The following is a 16,577-nucleotide window of genomic DNA, read 5'->3' on the forward strand; positions in this document are numbered from 1 at the left end:
CTGGTGTTCGGCCTCTATATTTTGTTCAGGTTGTAAAAGTGATGCATTTTTTATGTTGAATATTTTGATCATTATCTTGGGGAAACGCTTGTCCTAGAGTAAAAATCTGATATCCTAACAGCACAGATATTAACTGCGGCCTACTTCCTTTATTTTAGGTGGAGTACAGATTAGAATGCATTGCCATGATTCAAGTTTATTGAGAACTTGAATCAGATCAAGTAGACCAAAAGCAACACGGGCTGCACCGACCGGTTGAAGTTGAATTTGAACAATTTAACACATCATGGCTTTCACAACACATCAGTTCTCTTTAACCAAAACCTATTTGTGTCTCATTTTCCCATATTTTATTCTTTTCTTTTTTACATTTTGGGTTTGGATGCTTCTTTGGCCTTAAAGCAACAGTTAACCCAGTAACTGAAGCTTTTTAAAGAATCTTTCTCACCTTGATAAGAATGAAATTGTGAGTGAGGTAAGATTGACTAAGTGCATACATAATTGCAGTGGATGTGGCGAGGCTGCCACAGCTGACGGGGTCACAGGACTATGCGGAATACAGCCTTAATAGATGTGATATTTTTTATTAAACCCATTTTACCATTTTGTCATATTAGATAATGTGTTAAAAAAAGACAGGCTTTAAATTAGATTTGAGTAAATTATCATCACAGAGCTGCCTAAGTGAAGTAACCGATATGTTGCCTTTTTGCAGACATGCCCCTCATAAGGTTTATTTAGAACTTTCTCTTCTGAAACTTTAAAAAATGAGGCACACATCCATCTGGTGGGTGAGCAACACACTAGGTACAAGGCAAACAACAAAATTTTGTTTTGAAACAACCTTATACTTGACGCAGTGATGGACATTGAAAAGACAGTTACGCTTCAGCACCCGTCTTGTCTCTTTCTCTTCAAACTGTTTCATATCAACACAGATTTTCACATTTGATGCATGATGTGCAAATTTTCCAGAAGGAAAACAAGCCCTAAAACTCATTGGACTAAATAAGATTATTATTGATTATAGATTATTCTTAAGGATTATTATGGTGATGTTAGTATAAATGAGTTGTTTCAAGAGTCATTCCATCTATAATTGCAGAAAATCATAGTGTAGACCCTCAACATAACCCAACGCTTGCTCTGCACCCAGAGACAGTGGCGTTGTAGCTCCTGGGTCCCAAATCAGATAAGTGTCACCGTGCATTGGGTTGAAAATCCATACTTATAGGAGTTATTTTAGTGACACTGGGCTTTTTGTTTCTCTGTGATAACTATGCAGCTCAACAACAGCCTACTGTTCAACCAATATTAGCATGCTGAATCTGTGGTGTAGTGCTACACCATTTCTGCCAGTACAGTGTGTATATTGTTTTGGAGGCAGGAATGCTCTGGATGTCCTTTGCTGTGGGAGCTGGCTTGCTTCATGGATCGCTGTAAAAGAGGACTTCACAGGAGCAGCTGTATTTCCATCTCACTGGAACTATTGCACTGGAATACACATTGTTTTCCCATGATGGAAATGAAAAATGGAACCATATAGTTTGCGACTGGAGATGGGATTATGTGAGGAGCATAGGAGGAGTGTCAACCCACTATTAATAGAAGCACTATAACCCATCAAGGTGTATGCAAACACTCCAATCCATTCCATTACAGAATAATGTACGCTTTGATTTGTGAGCACACTAACTCCAACATTAGTGTGACTGAAAAGTCTGCACCTAAGAAAATAAAATACGACTGATGTTGGGCAGTTTCTTATGTCTCACATCTCACAATGCTGCCTGCTTCCTTTCGGCAGGTGAGTCTCACTTTAATTAAAGTGTGAAACGTTAGCTCCGCTGCAGACGGAAGGGCACAGCCGTGTCAAAGGAGTCCATTGTGCTGCTGTGGTTTGTTGTGTGCCATGCAGGCCCAAGCCCATAGATGACCCTTGTTTTTTTTTTCCCCGCAGGCCTGGGTGAGGCAGATGCGAACCAGAACAATGGCTGCATCTTGGAGAAGCCGGCGGTGACTGACTCCACAGGCGCTGAGGGCCTCCAACAGCCCTGGCCCCCTGCCAGCCCAGCTGACCCTGACGCCGCCACGCCACGCCCCCACCTGGCCCGCCTCTTCTCCCGAGATGCCCCGGGCCGAGAGGACAACACCTTCAAAGACCGACCCTCCGAGTCGGACGAGCTGCAGACCATCCAGGAGCACAGCGGAGCGGCTTCAGAGTGCGGGTCGGATTGCCCCGAACAGGACCTAGAGTAGACTAGCTTTTTTCCCTTCCTCTCTTTTCTTTTCTCTTTTCCCTCCTCCATCTTCAGTCTCTCTGAAAAGAGAGTCACAAGCTCCACATTTGATAAATACAGTTATACCACCAACTACTGCTACCACCATGGCATCTGCAAGCTCTACACAGACCTCCTTTGGGCTGGGCCGCAGGAAGAAGAGCCCCGGCCTCCTGGATCAGATCGGAAAGTTCTTTGGAGGGGACAAAAAGAGGAAGAGCAAGGTGAGGAAGCGAGGAGAGTCGAATCAAATTAAAACTCGACATTTCTCACGTATCTCCGTTCTTTCTGCTGTTTCATTCCCAGAACCACTTTTTACTTCCGATTCGCTAGAGAAGAATTTGTTGCATCATATTTGTCATGTATAAACGTGTTAGTTTTATGGTGACTGACATTATCCTTGAATCCACTGTAATTTGCTAATAGGCTTATGAATCTACGCAGGATAATGACTTTGGTGCAGTTTGTTTTATTTTGATTTTTTTTTTTTTTTTTTTTCTTTATTGTGAAGAGGCTGTGATTTTGAATCATTTATGGATACATTTCTATATTGTTTCTGTTTTTCTTTAGTTTGAATGGTACTGACAATAGTAGCATTTTCTCCTGTTAAAACTTAATATATCTGCCGTAACTGTAGTAGTAGTAGTAGTGAAATGGTGGCGTTGTTCACTTGTTGCTGCTGTAAGTCAGTTTGCTCTTCAGAGCGTTTGACCAACTGGAGTAAGGAACAGCCATGTTTCAGTTCAGGTACTTCCCTAAATGATGATGATGACAATGTGAGAGATTTATATCGACATAATACCGGTAGATTTGGGGGATTTTGTAAAGCGGCATTAGGCTTGCAGAGTTAAAGCTGCTTCTCTGACAGTCTCTCTGTTTTCGATTTCTCTGGTTCATATTAAAGTTAGCCACAGGTCGTTCACTACAGTTTGCTTGGTGCAGCAGTCACTTTCAAAGTTCATGATTATGCTATTAATGATAGCATATTACTATCTTCAGTTTGGGAATATAAACAAGTAGCTGTATGAAATAATGACTAGCTTTTCTTATCATGCAGGCAAGTAATTATAAGGCATTTGAGCATGCAGTGCTTTTTAATTAGTCTGCACTCTGCTCAGATAAATAAGTAAATAAGAAACCTCACATGATAGGTCTACTTTTATGAAACAAGAAAAAAGTTTTTATTTTGGCTTATAGCTGTAGTAGTGGAGTGTCTGTTAGCTTTCCTGGCACTGGTTTGTCTTCAGATGGACTTGGATCAACTTGTAGTCACAATGGACTCCTTGGCACTGTTGCAGTGACTATTAAGAACTAGACTGCAGCCCTGCTGGATCGGCATCTTTTCAGCCAATGAGCTGTTCTCAGTGATGCCAACTGGAGGTGGCACTGAAATGGAAATTTGTTCCTCAGCACCAAATGTGGTGTAAACTCCGAGAGATCACAAACGGGCATGGAACAGGCATTGCTATTGTCATCCTGACAACATGAACCAGCTGAGGCTACGTACCGAAGGCTGGCGTGGTGCTTTTAGAAAGGCGGCACGGAGATTCTGCTCTGTGTCCCATCTTTTCTTTATGGCTGTTGTGAAGGCAGGACAGCAGAGATGATACTGTAAGGAAAGCATTTTTTTTTTTTTTTTTACCTTTTCTAACCCTGAAGAGCGTTAACCACAGAGCTCTGGCACATTAAGAGTCACTGAGCAGCAGCACATATGCAGCCCCACCTTCCATGTCTTATGCCAACTTTGAAAAGGTTTTCGATGTAAGATTCAGGATTAAAATATATTTTAATATACTCTTCTCTGCTTTTAGTCTGTTGTTCAGACCATATAATGTTTTCATTTGGGGAAATGTTACTCTTCAAACATTCAGGGAAAACGTCAACAGAACAAGTATTGAAGCTTTTTCGTGTAACGTTTAGGTTTTCGCAACCAATCTGCTGCAGTATATGTTTGATTTATTCATTCTCTTTTGCCATGAAATTGTACATTGCTCTACATATTAATGAGAAACAAAGTTGTACAAATATATTTATATATGTATTCACCAAGGGTTTGCCTTTAAATGACAAGTGTTCACATCTCAAGCATACAACAGACAGGTTGGCCGCACTTCTGTTGCCTCCAGCAAAAAAAACAAAAAAATCAGCCGTACTAATTTTATGCTGCAAATTCGAGTATTTTCCGAAAGAATTCATCATGAAGAGAGATATTTTTTAGCTTCATTTCAACCCTGCCTTTTTCTGTGCTGAGATTCTCCAGACTTTATTGATGCATATGTTGAGCTCGAGGCTGTAGTATTAGTGGGAAAGATTGTGTCATTGTTTTCTGCTGTGGATTATGATATGCATGCTTATTTCAGTAAAGTTAAATGGTTTTAATATTTAGTTGATACAAGTTTTGTTTTGTTTTTTTTTTGTTTTTTTTGTTATTTTTTGTGTTTCTGATTTCATTTTGACGCAAGCCTGAGTCTGGGCTCCATCAAAATATTAAGAGATGACAGGTATCAAGTGGTGATAAACTTCAGTCTCAGGATATGAAACAAGTGCAGGAAATCTGCATTTGAAACAGGTTTTTGATCACTCCGGGTTCTAGAGATAGAGCATTGCTAATTTGGGGGAAAATGCATGAGAATTACGCTGAAGAATAGCAAATATTTAAAGTCATATTACAGTGGAAAATCACTCTTAATGATTGAGAGCAGATTATTATTAACCTGTCAGCTAATTTATATTTGCATGCTGATTACTTATTACTGTGCCCTGGCTCTCCTGCTCCAACAGTCAGTGTTCTTTAACATGAACACAACTGCCGCTGTGAGAAAGCTTGGACAATAATTACAGTCTTTTGTCAAAAAGGAGAGCACAGCATGAAAGGAAGGTTAAAAATAAGTCCCCAAGCCCCAGTGGCGAAGATATTAAGCTGAAGTGAGTGCACATAGCAAGTGAAACACTGTGAACTCATGCTGGGAGGTTCGTTTCCAGGTGTGACCTACTGTGGCTCCAAAACCCTCGCACAAGTACACAAGTGTATGTCAGCTTGTGTTACTGAGCCACAGTAATCATTTGTCGTGTATGAAAAGAAAAGAAATTGTGTTCCAAAACTTTTTGACGACTGGAAGCGGTTTCCACTGTAAAGGCTCAGGCATATCATGATAACTGGAATGATCCTTATGTAAATCAGGCATTCATAACAGCTGACGGTAGAAAACCAAAGCCAGTGTGACAGTCTACTCTAACCCCAGTGTCTTGGATGGACCCCCCCCATCCGTTAGCCCGCCTCAGGTTCACGTGTTTTTGACCCGGTCGGTCCGAGGCATTAGCGGATCAGCAACGTGACAATCCCTGTTTTGTGATGCCTTCAACTTTGCAGCAGATAGATGTCAGCATTTGTATCTGTTGTGACAATGTTGTGTGACTGGTGACCTGTTCATAACACGATCCTGCTCTAAGCTATCTCTTTTTCTTTTTTGGTGATTATTGCTTGATTAAAACTCTTTAACAAAACTCTCAGCTCTCCATTTGTTTTGTTTTAATCCGTGTTTGGCTTGATGTCTCTCATTTTGTTGTTCTGTTGTAAGAGAAATTGTCGTAACTGGTCTGCTAACACTTGCTCTGATTTGTCATCACATTGCTGGTTTGACAGTGGTGTTGCAATATATGTTCTGGCACCAAACCGCAAAATACAACACACACACACACACACGTCAATAGAAGAGTTGACTTTGGGTGTGTATTCAGCATGCAGGGCTTTACGTGCAGTCTAATGCTTTAAAGTTTTAGACATTAACACCAATAAATACTTTGCACTGTTCAGTCACTCGCTCATAAAGTTTAACTTCAAAGCAAAAGGCAGTTATCAGAGAAGCTTTAAATGAAAGTTAATCTCCCTTCTAGTTGTGTTTTAGGGATAACTGTCCTTTTTAGTGTGTGCCTTTTCCTCCAAATTCAGTGACTGTCACAGGTCGATGCTTTCGCTCCCAAACTCATTTCATTTTTTTTGGGAGAGAAGTCTCGCTGTTTTTGAGTGCATTTAAAATGCATCTGAAGGTCGTGAGCTGTGGCATCTTTATGATGATCACGTCCCTGTGATTCATCTCCTCAAAGTCAGTCGGTGCAGGTTCGTTGGAATTTCCATTGTAGATGTAAATCATCTGGTTGTGCCCAAGAAGCAGATTCCCCCAGGCACAGGACATCATGACGCACTTAAAACAAACACTGACATGCCACGGAGTTAACAGCAGGACCGTTTTCTCGCTCACACACGGAAGAGGACGAGGCCCCTTACGGTATCTTTGTGACTCCCTGACATGAAAAGTCAGTATTTGGTCATGACCTTCAGAATTATATGAAACCAAATCCAAGTCTTAAGGGCCTTAATGAAAATTACTGCGGAGCGGAAGTGGGTTTGTCTTTATTAGGAAAAAAAAAAAAAAAAAAAAAACATCACAGCAGCCAAGCCTTGCAACATCTCCCCATGTCAACCCACAGTGACATCCCATATTAGTGTTTCAACTGCTGTTTCGCTGTGATTCTACCTTGGCCATCACCCGATTGTTTTTTTTTTTTTTAAGCCATATTTGTCGGAGAAGGTGGATCTAACCAGCTCCGTATCCTGATTTTAAGGGCCAGTCGCTGCGTGTGGTACACTGTCACTCACACAGTAGCCACACCCTAATCCATCCCCTGCTTTATGCTGTTTTCCTCCAAATGGCACCATCACCAAAAATTTGAAACACGTAGCATCATGCTGTATTAGAAAAGACCAGAAACTAGAAACTGAGTCCATAAACTCATCAGTAAGTTAGAAGGAGGGCCATTTTCACATAGATTTCAATGGAAACAACCAGTGGACTCACACCCTGGCAGTCATTAGAGCTTACAGTTTAGGAAGACATGTCTATTTTTGTTTAGAATCTATGACTCGCTGTGTCGTACTACTGACTGCTTGCTGAATTACAGGCTGCCCTCCATCCAGAGATAAAATATGAGCTGATGGAGCTGCAGTGTTCGTGCTCTGCCGGTCAACCAAGTCCATTGGCTCCTCGCTCACTCAGTTCATAAATCTGAAGGAGTGACTCCACCACACACACGCAAAAAAGGAACAAATACCGGCGGTCATCAGAGTTCAACACAATTATTCTCCTTTGTTCTGGCTCAGCACGAGTGCACACAGTGATGGATGTGAAGCGCAAAAACCGAGTGTGAATCAGCCGGGGCTGTCATTTGTGACTGCTTCCTAACAACCACGGTGGGGGTGGGGGGGGGGGCAGAGGGGCTAATTGTGGGCAGATGGATGAATAAATATGGGAAAGGGTGCTGTTTCCTCTGGTTTACAGCTACAGAATATCTGCTGCTCGTCCTGCACATTTCTCAACTCAGTGCTCGATAGAGAATGCTTACAAGTCTGTTGTTAGTTTTTTTTTTTTGTTTGTTTGTTTTGTTTTCCTGAATGATGATGATGATTATGATATTGATTCAAGCAAGTTGCTGCTAATGATTAAGATCGAGCAGTCGAGCAGACTCATCCATGCACCTCCCACATCTTCTTCCCTGTATGGGATTAATTACTAAGCATCATTCACAACGAAGCAGACTCCTGAGCAGGAGGCGGTTATGATCATGCACCTGTTCTGAATCCTGATCACTCCCTTCTCCCTTTTTGTATTATTATTACACTAGTAGTAGTAGTTGAAAATGATAAATGTACATCATAAACAGATTTTTATTTTTTTATTTTTTTTGAGCAGGTTGAAATAATTGAAAAAAGCGGGCAGTGAATGAGCTTTTCTTTTCATGAATGATTTTCAAAAATCTCATTTTATCTAATCTGACTAATCAAACTTACTACACTTCAACTCATAGCCACAATTGAAATTCTCTTTTTCTCTCATCTGCCATTCATTACCTTTGTCATACACATAAAAAGAATAGAATATTAACGACTGATAAAAGAGAAAAGAGGGCCGTCATTTCAGAAAACCAGTGGGAGAGTATCTGAAAGAAGAAGTGTTTTGATACTGGACACGGTGAGCTATACAAGGCGCACACAAATCCCTACATGTTTGTGTGTGTGAGCCCTTTGTGTCTCCTCCGTTCATTGAACCTCTGACATCAAACGTGCGTTCCTCTATTCAGACACCGCTGTTCTATTCCTGTTCCTTCTCCCATATTTGCTTTTTTCTCCTCCTCCTTCCTAACAGATAAAGCTGCACCAGCAGCCTCGGACGTTTCTCTGTTTCCACTCTTTTCTTTCACATCTGCCTCCATTACATCAAGGGGGAGTTGCTGATGCCAACAACAGAGATACTTCAAACTGTTGAAGTATGATTGTAGCGCTGATGAATTTTGGTGGCTGTTACGCATTTTTCCAAGCGCTCATTTGGGCGGGGTGTGGTCGAGGTGAAAAACGTTGTGGTGGTAAAATCTCTCACGGTGGTTGTGGTGAAAGTCTCTTCCCTTTTGGTTACATTAAGGTTCTTTAATGCGAGATAATGGATGTGAACAAACCACCAAACACACACACACACACATATACATTTTCTGTTGTGTTAATGGGGTCAAAGAAAGTGATGAATGGGGTAGCATCAACTGAAAAGTGGGTGGAAATGTTTTTTTGTTTTTTTTTCTTCATTGGGCTGCAGGTAGTTGATGTTTTTTGCTATTAGAGCATTCACACTTTTCACCTGTAATGTGTCTTTACTGTTTGCGTGAGTTAATCGTTTTTGTTTTTTTGTTGTTTTTTTTTTATACACCAGAGGTTGTTTTTTTTTTTTTTTTTTTTTTTTAGGGTCTAGAAGACGGAAGATATCAACTTCAAACACGTCCATTTTGACTTTTCCTTTTTGAAGTCTGACTTTGATGCGCTTGGCAATCGGCCTTCTTTGTTAACATAAAACCGTAATGAGAAAATACTTACAATTTGAATTGCTCATTTGTTCTCTTTCAATTAGTTTTTCGGTGGCCAGAGGTTTTCAGCAGTAATGAGGGATAATGAGGTGAAAGTTCTTCGAGACTCCAGGTGGCTGGAAAAAGTAAACAGGAGATTTTTCACACAGTAAAGGCAGCTGAACTGAACAGGTCCATTTACTTGTATTCAGAGCTCAATCAGAGCTATTCAATCTCAGCGGGACCGACGGACAATTTCAGGATCTCTTATGGTTAAAGATGCTCCCACCTTTACGTCAGTGATGTAAATGTGCGGCGAAAGCTGGAGAGGTTCGATGGAGAAACATCCAAATGAAATGAGACCGTCCGAGCATATTGCTCTCTGACGAACACTTCTCACAGTACTTTCTCAAACACACTCTTCCATAATGAAACAGCCTATTCAGAAATATCCTGCTTAAACGTTCATTACTGGACAAACATTTCATCGATATCACTATCAGGTAAGGAAACCTGTTTATGTAACAGCTTTGAGCTACGGCTGCCTCCCATCATCCTCTGGCGCTATGGTGACCAAGAGGCTGAAGGGCTTTTGTCAGTCCATTAGACGATGATCCCTTTTGTAATGCTGTAGTAAGTAAGTAAGAAAAGCAACATGACAACCGATACAAAATTATTATTTGTGTTAATTTATGGAAGGATAAGGCCTTAAGTAATGATAATACTAGTTATTAAAGTCAAACGATGGATTATCTTCAAGCACACATTCCTTGTCTGTAGCAGTGCAGCAGATAAACCCTCTTTGAGCAAGTTGCTACCCAAGCAGGTATCTCCTGCTGCCCCCGTTAGCTTCACCAGCTGCATGAGAGCACATTTAACATGCATCTCCATTGTTCCTCTCCCTCCCTTTTATGTCCTCTGCAGGGATCTTTCCGCGGTGCTCTCTCCCCAGCCCCTCAGAAAGCCTCCGCCACTTCCCACCGCAAGCGTGGAGCAGAGAACGCCGTGGTCCATTTCTTCCGCACAATGGTGAGTAACGCTCAGAGTGAACCACGTCTCTGCAGATCTGAGTGCATTAGCAGTGCTCTCTCCCTCCACGCTTCCTCTGTGTTTGTCTCCTCTGCTGCCGTGATGCTTTCCCTCCTCCTGATGTCTGATAACTAAACAAAACAACAACAACAACAACCTTTTTCTCTCTGTCATGAACTCTTCCTCAGGTGTCCCCTGCCCCTCCTAAGTCCAGGGTGAGTCTCGCTGCTTTCACATACGTTTTCAATCAATCAAAAAACAGATCAGATGTATTGGTCCAGCCCTGCAATGCATATTCTGGGTGTGTTTGCCGTCTTTGCATTTTACAGTGACTATTAGGCATTTAACTGAATGTACAGAAACATCTTGGGACTAAAGCTCAGATGAGAAGGTTGACCCTTCAGTTATGTGTGCCAAAAATATAGCTGGATATACCAACTGGTTAGCCTAGCTTAGCACAAGCACTGGAAACAACTGCTTCTGTCAAGCAGCTCCACGAACTGTTCCGCTTGTTTAATCGAACCTGAAACGGGAACACGGTAAATGCTCGATCTACACGGGGTATTTCCTGCTGGATGTCACCCCGCCCAGCCAGCAAGCAGCTCGGACTTTCCTCCTGTTGTCAGGGTTTATCCCGAGCTAGCTTTAACTTCACCCCGCAGGCTTGAAAATGGGGCCTAAATTTTCACCTAAATACGATACAAGAATATGAAGAATATTGTATATTGTGAGTATTTCCCGTGATGCAAAGCGGCCCATTTCAAAGTTACACTAGTTACACTGTTTTCTGGTTTTGCTGCTGCTGGATGTCTCTAAACTTGTGTTCTTTTAAATGTGAGTATCTGCCTTCCTCCTCTCTCCTCCTCTGCCTCACCCCTTTGTTCCTTATATGCCCTGTGACTGTCCTCCCCTCCCCGGACGGGCCCTCCCACCTGCCTCCTCTCCTTCCCATCCTGCCTTTGCGATGAGTAAGACATTTCTATTTGTCCCCCCTGTCTCTTTTTCCTCTTGTCCTTGTCTCTTGTCTCTCTACACGTCCAGTGGAGAGGACTAGCAGCCAAGATGGGCCTGGTAGGTGGTTTGAAACTTCAAAAAACACAAAGGTATCACACCTAATTAAAGCGGAGCGCCGACAAGCGAGGCCCAGTCCTCAAACTGCCTTTCAGCAAGACGCCTGTGGTTCCATTTCTATTTCACCTCCATCAACCAAATTGGCCATCGCCATCCGTCCGTACATCAGTGATAACACCCTCATTTCCTCCCCACTGCAGTCCATTTACAAATAGGTCATCCCAATTTTATGTCTTCGACTTATCCACATCCAGGCCACACATGGTGTACTCACCATAACACAGGCGTTACTGTGCTCTTCATTATCCTTGTGTCATTTCGAAATTCCTCCGTGGCTGGCTGAAGTGAGACTGCCTTCTGCTTCATTTGGCAACATTATCAACACTTAATTTAAGGAAGTGAATGTGCATGCATGTGTGCCAGAGGGTGTTTGCTAATTCCGAATCATGAGGCAGCAGAAGTGCGTTTGGAGGGAAAAGGTTGAAATGGTGTGGACTGCTAAGGGACTGTATAAAGACGACTGACAGGGAGAGAAGGGGAACAAAAGGGAAGTCTCGTTTTTGCCTTTGGCTGGAGGAGAAGCTGTCAGATATCTTTATACTGAGTTCAGATTTAGATCGCTCATTCCTTCCAATATATTTACTTGTTACACAAAAAAGTAGTGTGGCTTAAACGCCTTTAACACGCTACGTTGGAGAAGAAGCATCAAATTATTTGTACTGGTGGATCAGAATAATTGTTCCATTCTAATATTTCAATTGTTTATGGCATGTTCCCTCCCTCCCTAAAATTGAAAGACTATTTAGCATTTTTTGGAGATTTTTTTTTATATATACTATATAATAGGACATGAGCTGCTTTCATGTATTTCACTGTAGCTGGGACATGCTCTAAAGCATTGCCCTAATTTAGAATAACCTTTGGCCCTCCTCCCCACTTCGTATCAATGCCTTTCTAAGGGCTTCACCATTCACCTCCACCACCTGCTGTAGCAGCAACATTTTGAAACATTTTTTCATTGCATCTCCTGTAAACAAATTGGCTTCCTGAGCGTCGTAAAGAAAGTGCTCTAGACCCGATCAGCGTTGGGTTTTCCATTCACAAGTGTCAGCACGTGGTCCTGGTACAGGAACTTGCATTAACCAAAAAGAGAGATGCGAGCACATGAAAACGAGCGCCAACGTTTGTTTGTGAAATCTTCCTCTTCTTTTTGTCCCAACATGCAAACAGGAAATGTTTCCTTTTCTTACCAAACTGCACTGCTTTGTGGCCTTTTTTTTTCTTTTTTTTTTTTTTACTTCATGCATGACTCCTGATAAAAATCTCCCCAGATAATCACAGGGTAGAATCACTTCTAGAAACACAGAGCTCTCTGCTTCTTCTTACTTCCCTGCCAAACATCTCCAAGACTCTTTCACCGCGCTCACTCTTTTTCTCCCTCTGCCAGGGTGACCAGAAGTCCCACTCCGGTAAAGCCAAGAAGGCCAGTGGAGGGGATGGCAAAGGCTCCCTGACTAGAATCTTTAAAATGGTAAGAGGAAAAACTTCCCGGACGCCATTTCCATTATTTCCTAGTAGCTTCTCTGTATTTCTTCTCTTTCTCTGGAAATGTTGACCTTTCTGTAATGTCTGCCTTAACTGTTTCTTTCCTGCCTCAGTGATGATATCAGCAGCAGAGTGAGTAACGGAGACCTGGTGGAGGGGTAGCTGCGTTTACCTCACTGCGCTGATATGCTTAATCCGATTATTAGTACAGCAGCAGCAGAATAATAAGAGGCGCTTTAGAGACAAGACTGATGATTGTCAATGCTACATGCTTGTCCCAGCTCTGATATAATCACGTGGTCGATGGTAGATCCAGCTCTGACCAGCGTGCTGCAGGGCTATAGCTAACATACTATAACTGCTTTACAGGGAGGAGGTCGCTAATGCACAATGTGTAATATAACACCATCATGCAGTACCATCATTCACTTGGCAAATGCGACTAGTTCCACGCAGCACTTCGGTTGGCTCGCTGCTCACAAAGGCTGAACAAGAATATTCTTATTTTCAGATACATACAGTCTGACTGTGCTAATATTAAAGCGCTACCGATGTTGTTTTTCTTACGTACTAAACAGAAGCATTGCAGCAGTGATTCCAGAAATAAATGCCAACAGTGGTTGTGTCACTAAACAATAATAATTCATACATATACGTTAATGCAGTATTGTTGCTCTCTATAGATAGGTGACTGTAAATATAATTCATTTGTAAGCAGGACTGATTTGTGGGTTGCTCAACAATCACGACATTTTAAGCTGCTATGGTCAATATCCTTTATTCAGTCATTTTGGTTTTTATTGTTTCCGTTTAGACTCGCTGTCACATCAGTCTCATTAAAAAAAAAAAAGTGTCATCGTAAGCAGCAATGGCTTCGATGCTCTGGCAGCTTTTCTGTTTTAATCAGCCAGCCGCTCTGGCTGAACCTGACGTGAGTTCGTTTAGCAGTTACTTAAGGTGGAGAGAAAAGTGCATTTCTTGCGTCTGTGGTGGCTAAATTGTAGTCATGATGGCACATGATGGCACAAGAGAGTAAACAGCTCAGGAGGTGAAGAACTTTTGGGATGTTCATCTCAGAGCTCCCTGGTGTAGCTAATACTGTAAGCTCGGCTTCAGTAAACTGACTTTTTCACTTTCATGACAGATAATCTGAAAAGTCTAAAAGAGAAGCTGTGAACAAACGTGCAGTTCCCAGCCTTATCTTTGTGTGATGGAGGAGGAAAAAAAAAAACAACAACAAAAAACTCCTCACATTGTGGATTATCTTCTCCAGAAATCCAATATCCATGTCTCATTTGTATGATCTCTCCGCTCTTTATGATTGATCTGAAAGCAGGAATGGGAAGGAAAAAGTATATTATGGTTTCACAGACTGCTTTGTCATTGAACACAGAAATATCTAATCTTAGAAAAAAAGGGTCAGGGTTGGTCACCAATCACCAAGCAATGACCGACGTTAACATAAATTTATTTTACATTTCCTTCTTCCAATGAATGTCACAGCATCATTTTTTTGCTTTTACTTTATGTTCATTTGAACTATACAACTACACTTTTCATTTTCTGTCTTTTGAGCTCTGAATGAATCTAATAGAAAACACTATAATATGAAATTTCAAAGTTCTGATTTTGTGTCTCTGAATTCTCCATATGCTGATTTAGCATCTTCAAGGTTGAGTTGATGTCTTTCATTGTTTGTTCTTATCACTCTCTGCAATTCTGGTTGATTTCTGATTCTGGCAGAACTCATCTTCTACACTCATGCATCATTACAAGGCTGAGAACACAACCATGGCTTACTAACCAGCATGTTTCTCACATTAAAGGATTCCTCTGACTTTTGGGTCTGAAGCCCTGATCTCATTGTTCAGTTACAGCTTGGTGAGTTAGTTCATTTTGTGGCATGTGACGACAAACGTCAGGTTTGATGAAAGTGCTAGTAAAGCCTTTCTCTCCTCCTTCCTAGAAACTTTTTTCACAATGTGAAGAGACAAGATAATGCCCTTCGGTCAGGGATGAATCTCCCTTTGGCAGGGCCCTAAAACAGAACTGTCCTTTGATTCAAACTCTCTCATCACATAACGGCGTGTAGTGAGCAATGGGCCAGACTCCAGAGCCACCGAGGAGCCGCCACACCGGCGCACTGATGACATGTCTTGTCTGTCACACAGGGAAGCAGGAGTGCATCTCCAGCCAAACGCTGAGGTCCTCTCTCTACACCCCCTTCCAACAGCGTGAGGGCAGATTTCCAAGAACACAGGACTGAAGTGGGGGATTAAAAAAGAAAAAAAAGGAGGAAGAAAAAGAGGAAACGCGTCACCCCCTTACGCTCACCTGTCCCTCCCGCCTCTCCTAACACTCTAATGTTCCTGCTAAATCCCTCATTTTCCTGTTACTGCCCCCTCCCCTTTGGCTGGTAGATCGCGACACAATCTGTTGCCCTCCCCTTGCCCCCGACCCTTGCATGCGTTGTACTGAGCATGTGCAGTCATCATCATAGGTGTGAACTGTTTGCTGAAGTTGATCCTGAAGCCGCTCACATGTGCAGCCTGAATGACCCCCTGACCCCTGCCATGGCTCTCCCTTTTCCCTAAATATATATATATATATATATATATATATATATATATATATATACATATATGCTTGAGTTTCTGTGGACGTTTTTCATAGTTTATCTAACAAAAGGTGGCTGAACTGAAGCAGACCTGGAGCACTTGAAAGCTAAGGCCGGTACAAGTCCGACTGACTTCCGCATTGCCGCTTGCTGATTGGATGAAAAGGCCGGGATGCTTCTGTCTTCATCGGGAGCGATTTTCTGTCTCGTTGCACTGTCTTTGTCATTCCCTCGAACCTTCTCCCATGAACCTGTTTTAGTTTTGTCGTCGGTTTAACAGATTTTACATTATTGTGAGAGCCATTCTGGTCGTTGTGTGTTTATGTTCCGCCCTTGTGTCTCAGCGGTGGTTAAGCGTCCTGTCATGAATGTTGTGTTGATGTATGTTCGTCATTAAGGCTGGGTGGGGATTTGGTAATAAAAGTTACATTTCTAAACTTTCTAAAGCAATTTTCTGCAATAGTTTGTGAAAGCAGTAGAGAAATTACTCATTCCTAATGTATCTGTAACTAAATTATTTTGTAGTGCACCATTTTCCGCATTTAAAACTTTCTGCCTCCAGATTCAGAGCTTTCATCTGTGCTTTAGTCTCTTCACTGTTTCATGCACACATCCAGTAAATTAAATTCACAAAAACCCTCTGAGCAGCTACAAGTGCCTATTTCCGCATAACCAAAAACAATGTGCTCTGTTTCCTTTTTGTGAAAAAAACAAAAACAAAAACCCAACAACACAATTTCAAAAAGGTGCTCTGTTACTAACTCTGTATTCACACAATATAAAATGTTATTTGAGAATGTCAAAGTTGAAAGTCAGCCGAAAAAAAAAAAAAAAAAAAAAAGGGCTCAGCACGACCATTCGTGCTGCTCCTGACATCCGTCTTCCAAAAGCAGGCACATGTGATGTGTAGTATCCATCTCTCCTCCTGTTTGTGTGTGTGCTTGAGCCTCATGAGTGCTGTTTAGTGTGTTTTTTTCCTGAATGCATCCTGTAAATGAATGTAAAGATCCTCCTCATTATTCAATGTGTAATAAAACATGACCAGCCACTTAACTGAGAATAAAAAATAAAAATTTACAAAACCAACCCTACTTTCTGCCCAGTGAAGTGTGTACTCTGTCGACAGAAGAAGAAAGAAAGAAAAAAGAAAA

General features: G+C 41.8%; 2 protein-coding genes across 4 annotated transcripts in view; both read left to right on the top strand.

The window, feature by feature from the left end:
- Positions 1–5,352, top strand: part of LOC115044896 (myelin basic protein) — a 40,044-nt gene extending 34,692 nt beyond the window's left edge. For both annotated transcript variants that reach the window (XM_029504213.1, XM_029504214.1), the window contains exon 4: positions 1,961–5,352. In XM_029504213.1, the coding sequence (XP_029360073.1) occupies positions 1,961–2,259 (299 nt within the window). In that variant the 3' untranslated portion in view covers positions 2,260–5,352. The remainder of the gene's footprint in view (positions 1–1,960) is intronic.
- mbpb (myelin basic protein b) lies at positions 2,359–16,267 on the top strand. Of its 2 annotated transcripts, XM_029504215.1 has the most exons (5): positions 2,359–2,503; positions 10,089–10,193; positions 10,382–10,408; positions 12,712–12,795; positions 14,981–16,267. In XM_029504215.1, exons 1-5 carry the CDS (start codon positions 2,387–2,389, stop codon positions 15,011–15,013), a joined length of 366 nt encoding a protein of 121 aa, XP_029360075.1. In that variant the 5' UTR covers positions 2,359–2,386; the 3' UTR covers positions 15,014–16,267. The 2 variants fall into 2 exon arrangements, with proteins under 2 accessions (XP_029360075.1, XP_029360076.1); XM_029504216.1 differs by lacking the exon at positions 10,382–10,408.
- Positions 16,268–16,577: the final 310 nt, after the last annotated feature.

This window comes from Echeneis naucrates, chromosome 6 (assembly GCF_900963305.1).
Source record: "Echeneis naucrates chromosome 6, fEcheNa1.1, whole genome shotgun sequence".
Taxonomy (NCBI): domain Eukaryota; kingdom Metazoa; phylum Chordata; class Actinopteri; order Carangiformes; family Echeneidae; genus Echeneis; species Echeneis naucrates.

Bases quoted from the DNA above. Each gene is read 5' to 3' on its own strand.
- mbpb (XM_029504215.1), top strand. From the start codon at position 2,387: ATGGCATCTGCAAGCTCTACACAGACCTCCTTTGGGCTGGGCCGCAGG. The intron at 2,504-10,088 runs GTGAGGAAGCGA...TGTCCTCTGCAG, and splicing joins ACAAAAAGAGGAAGAGCAAG to GGATCTTTCCGCGGTGCTCT. The intron at 12,796-14,980 runs GTAAGAGGAAAA...TCTGTCACACAG, and splicing joins TGACTAGAATCTTTAAAATG to GGAAGCAGGAGTGCATCTCC.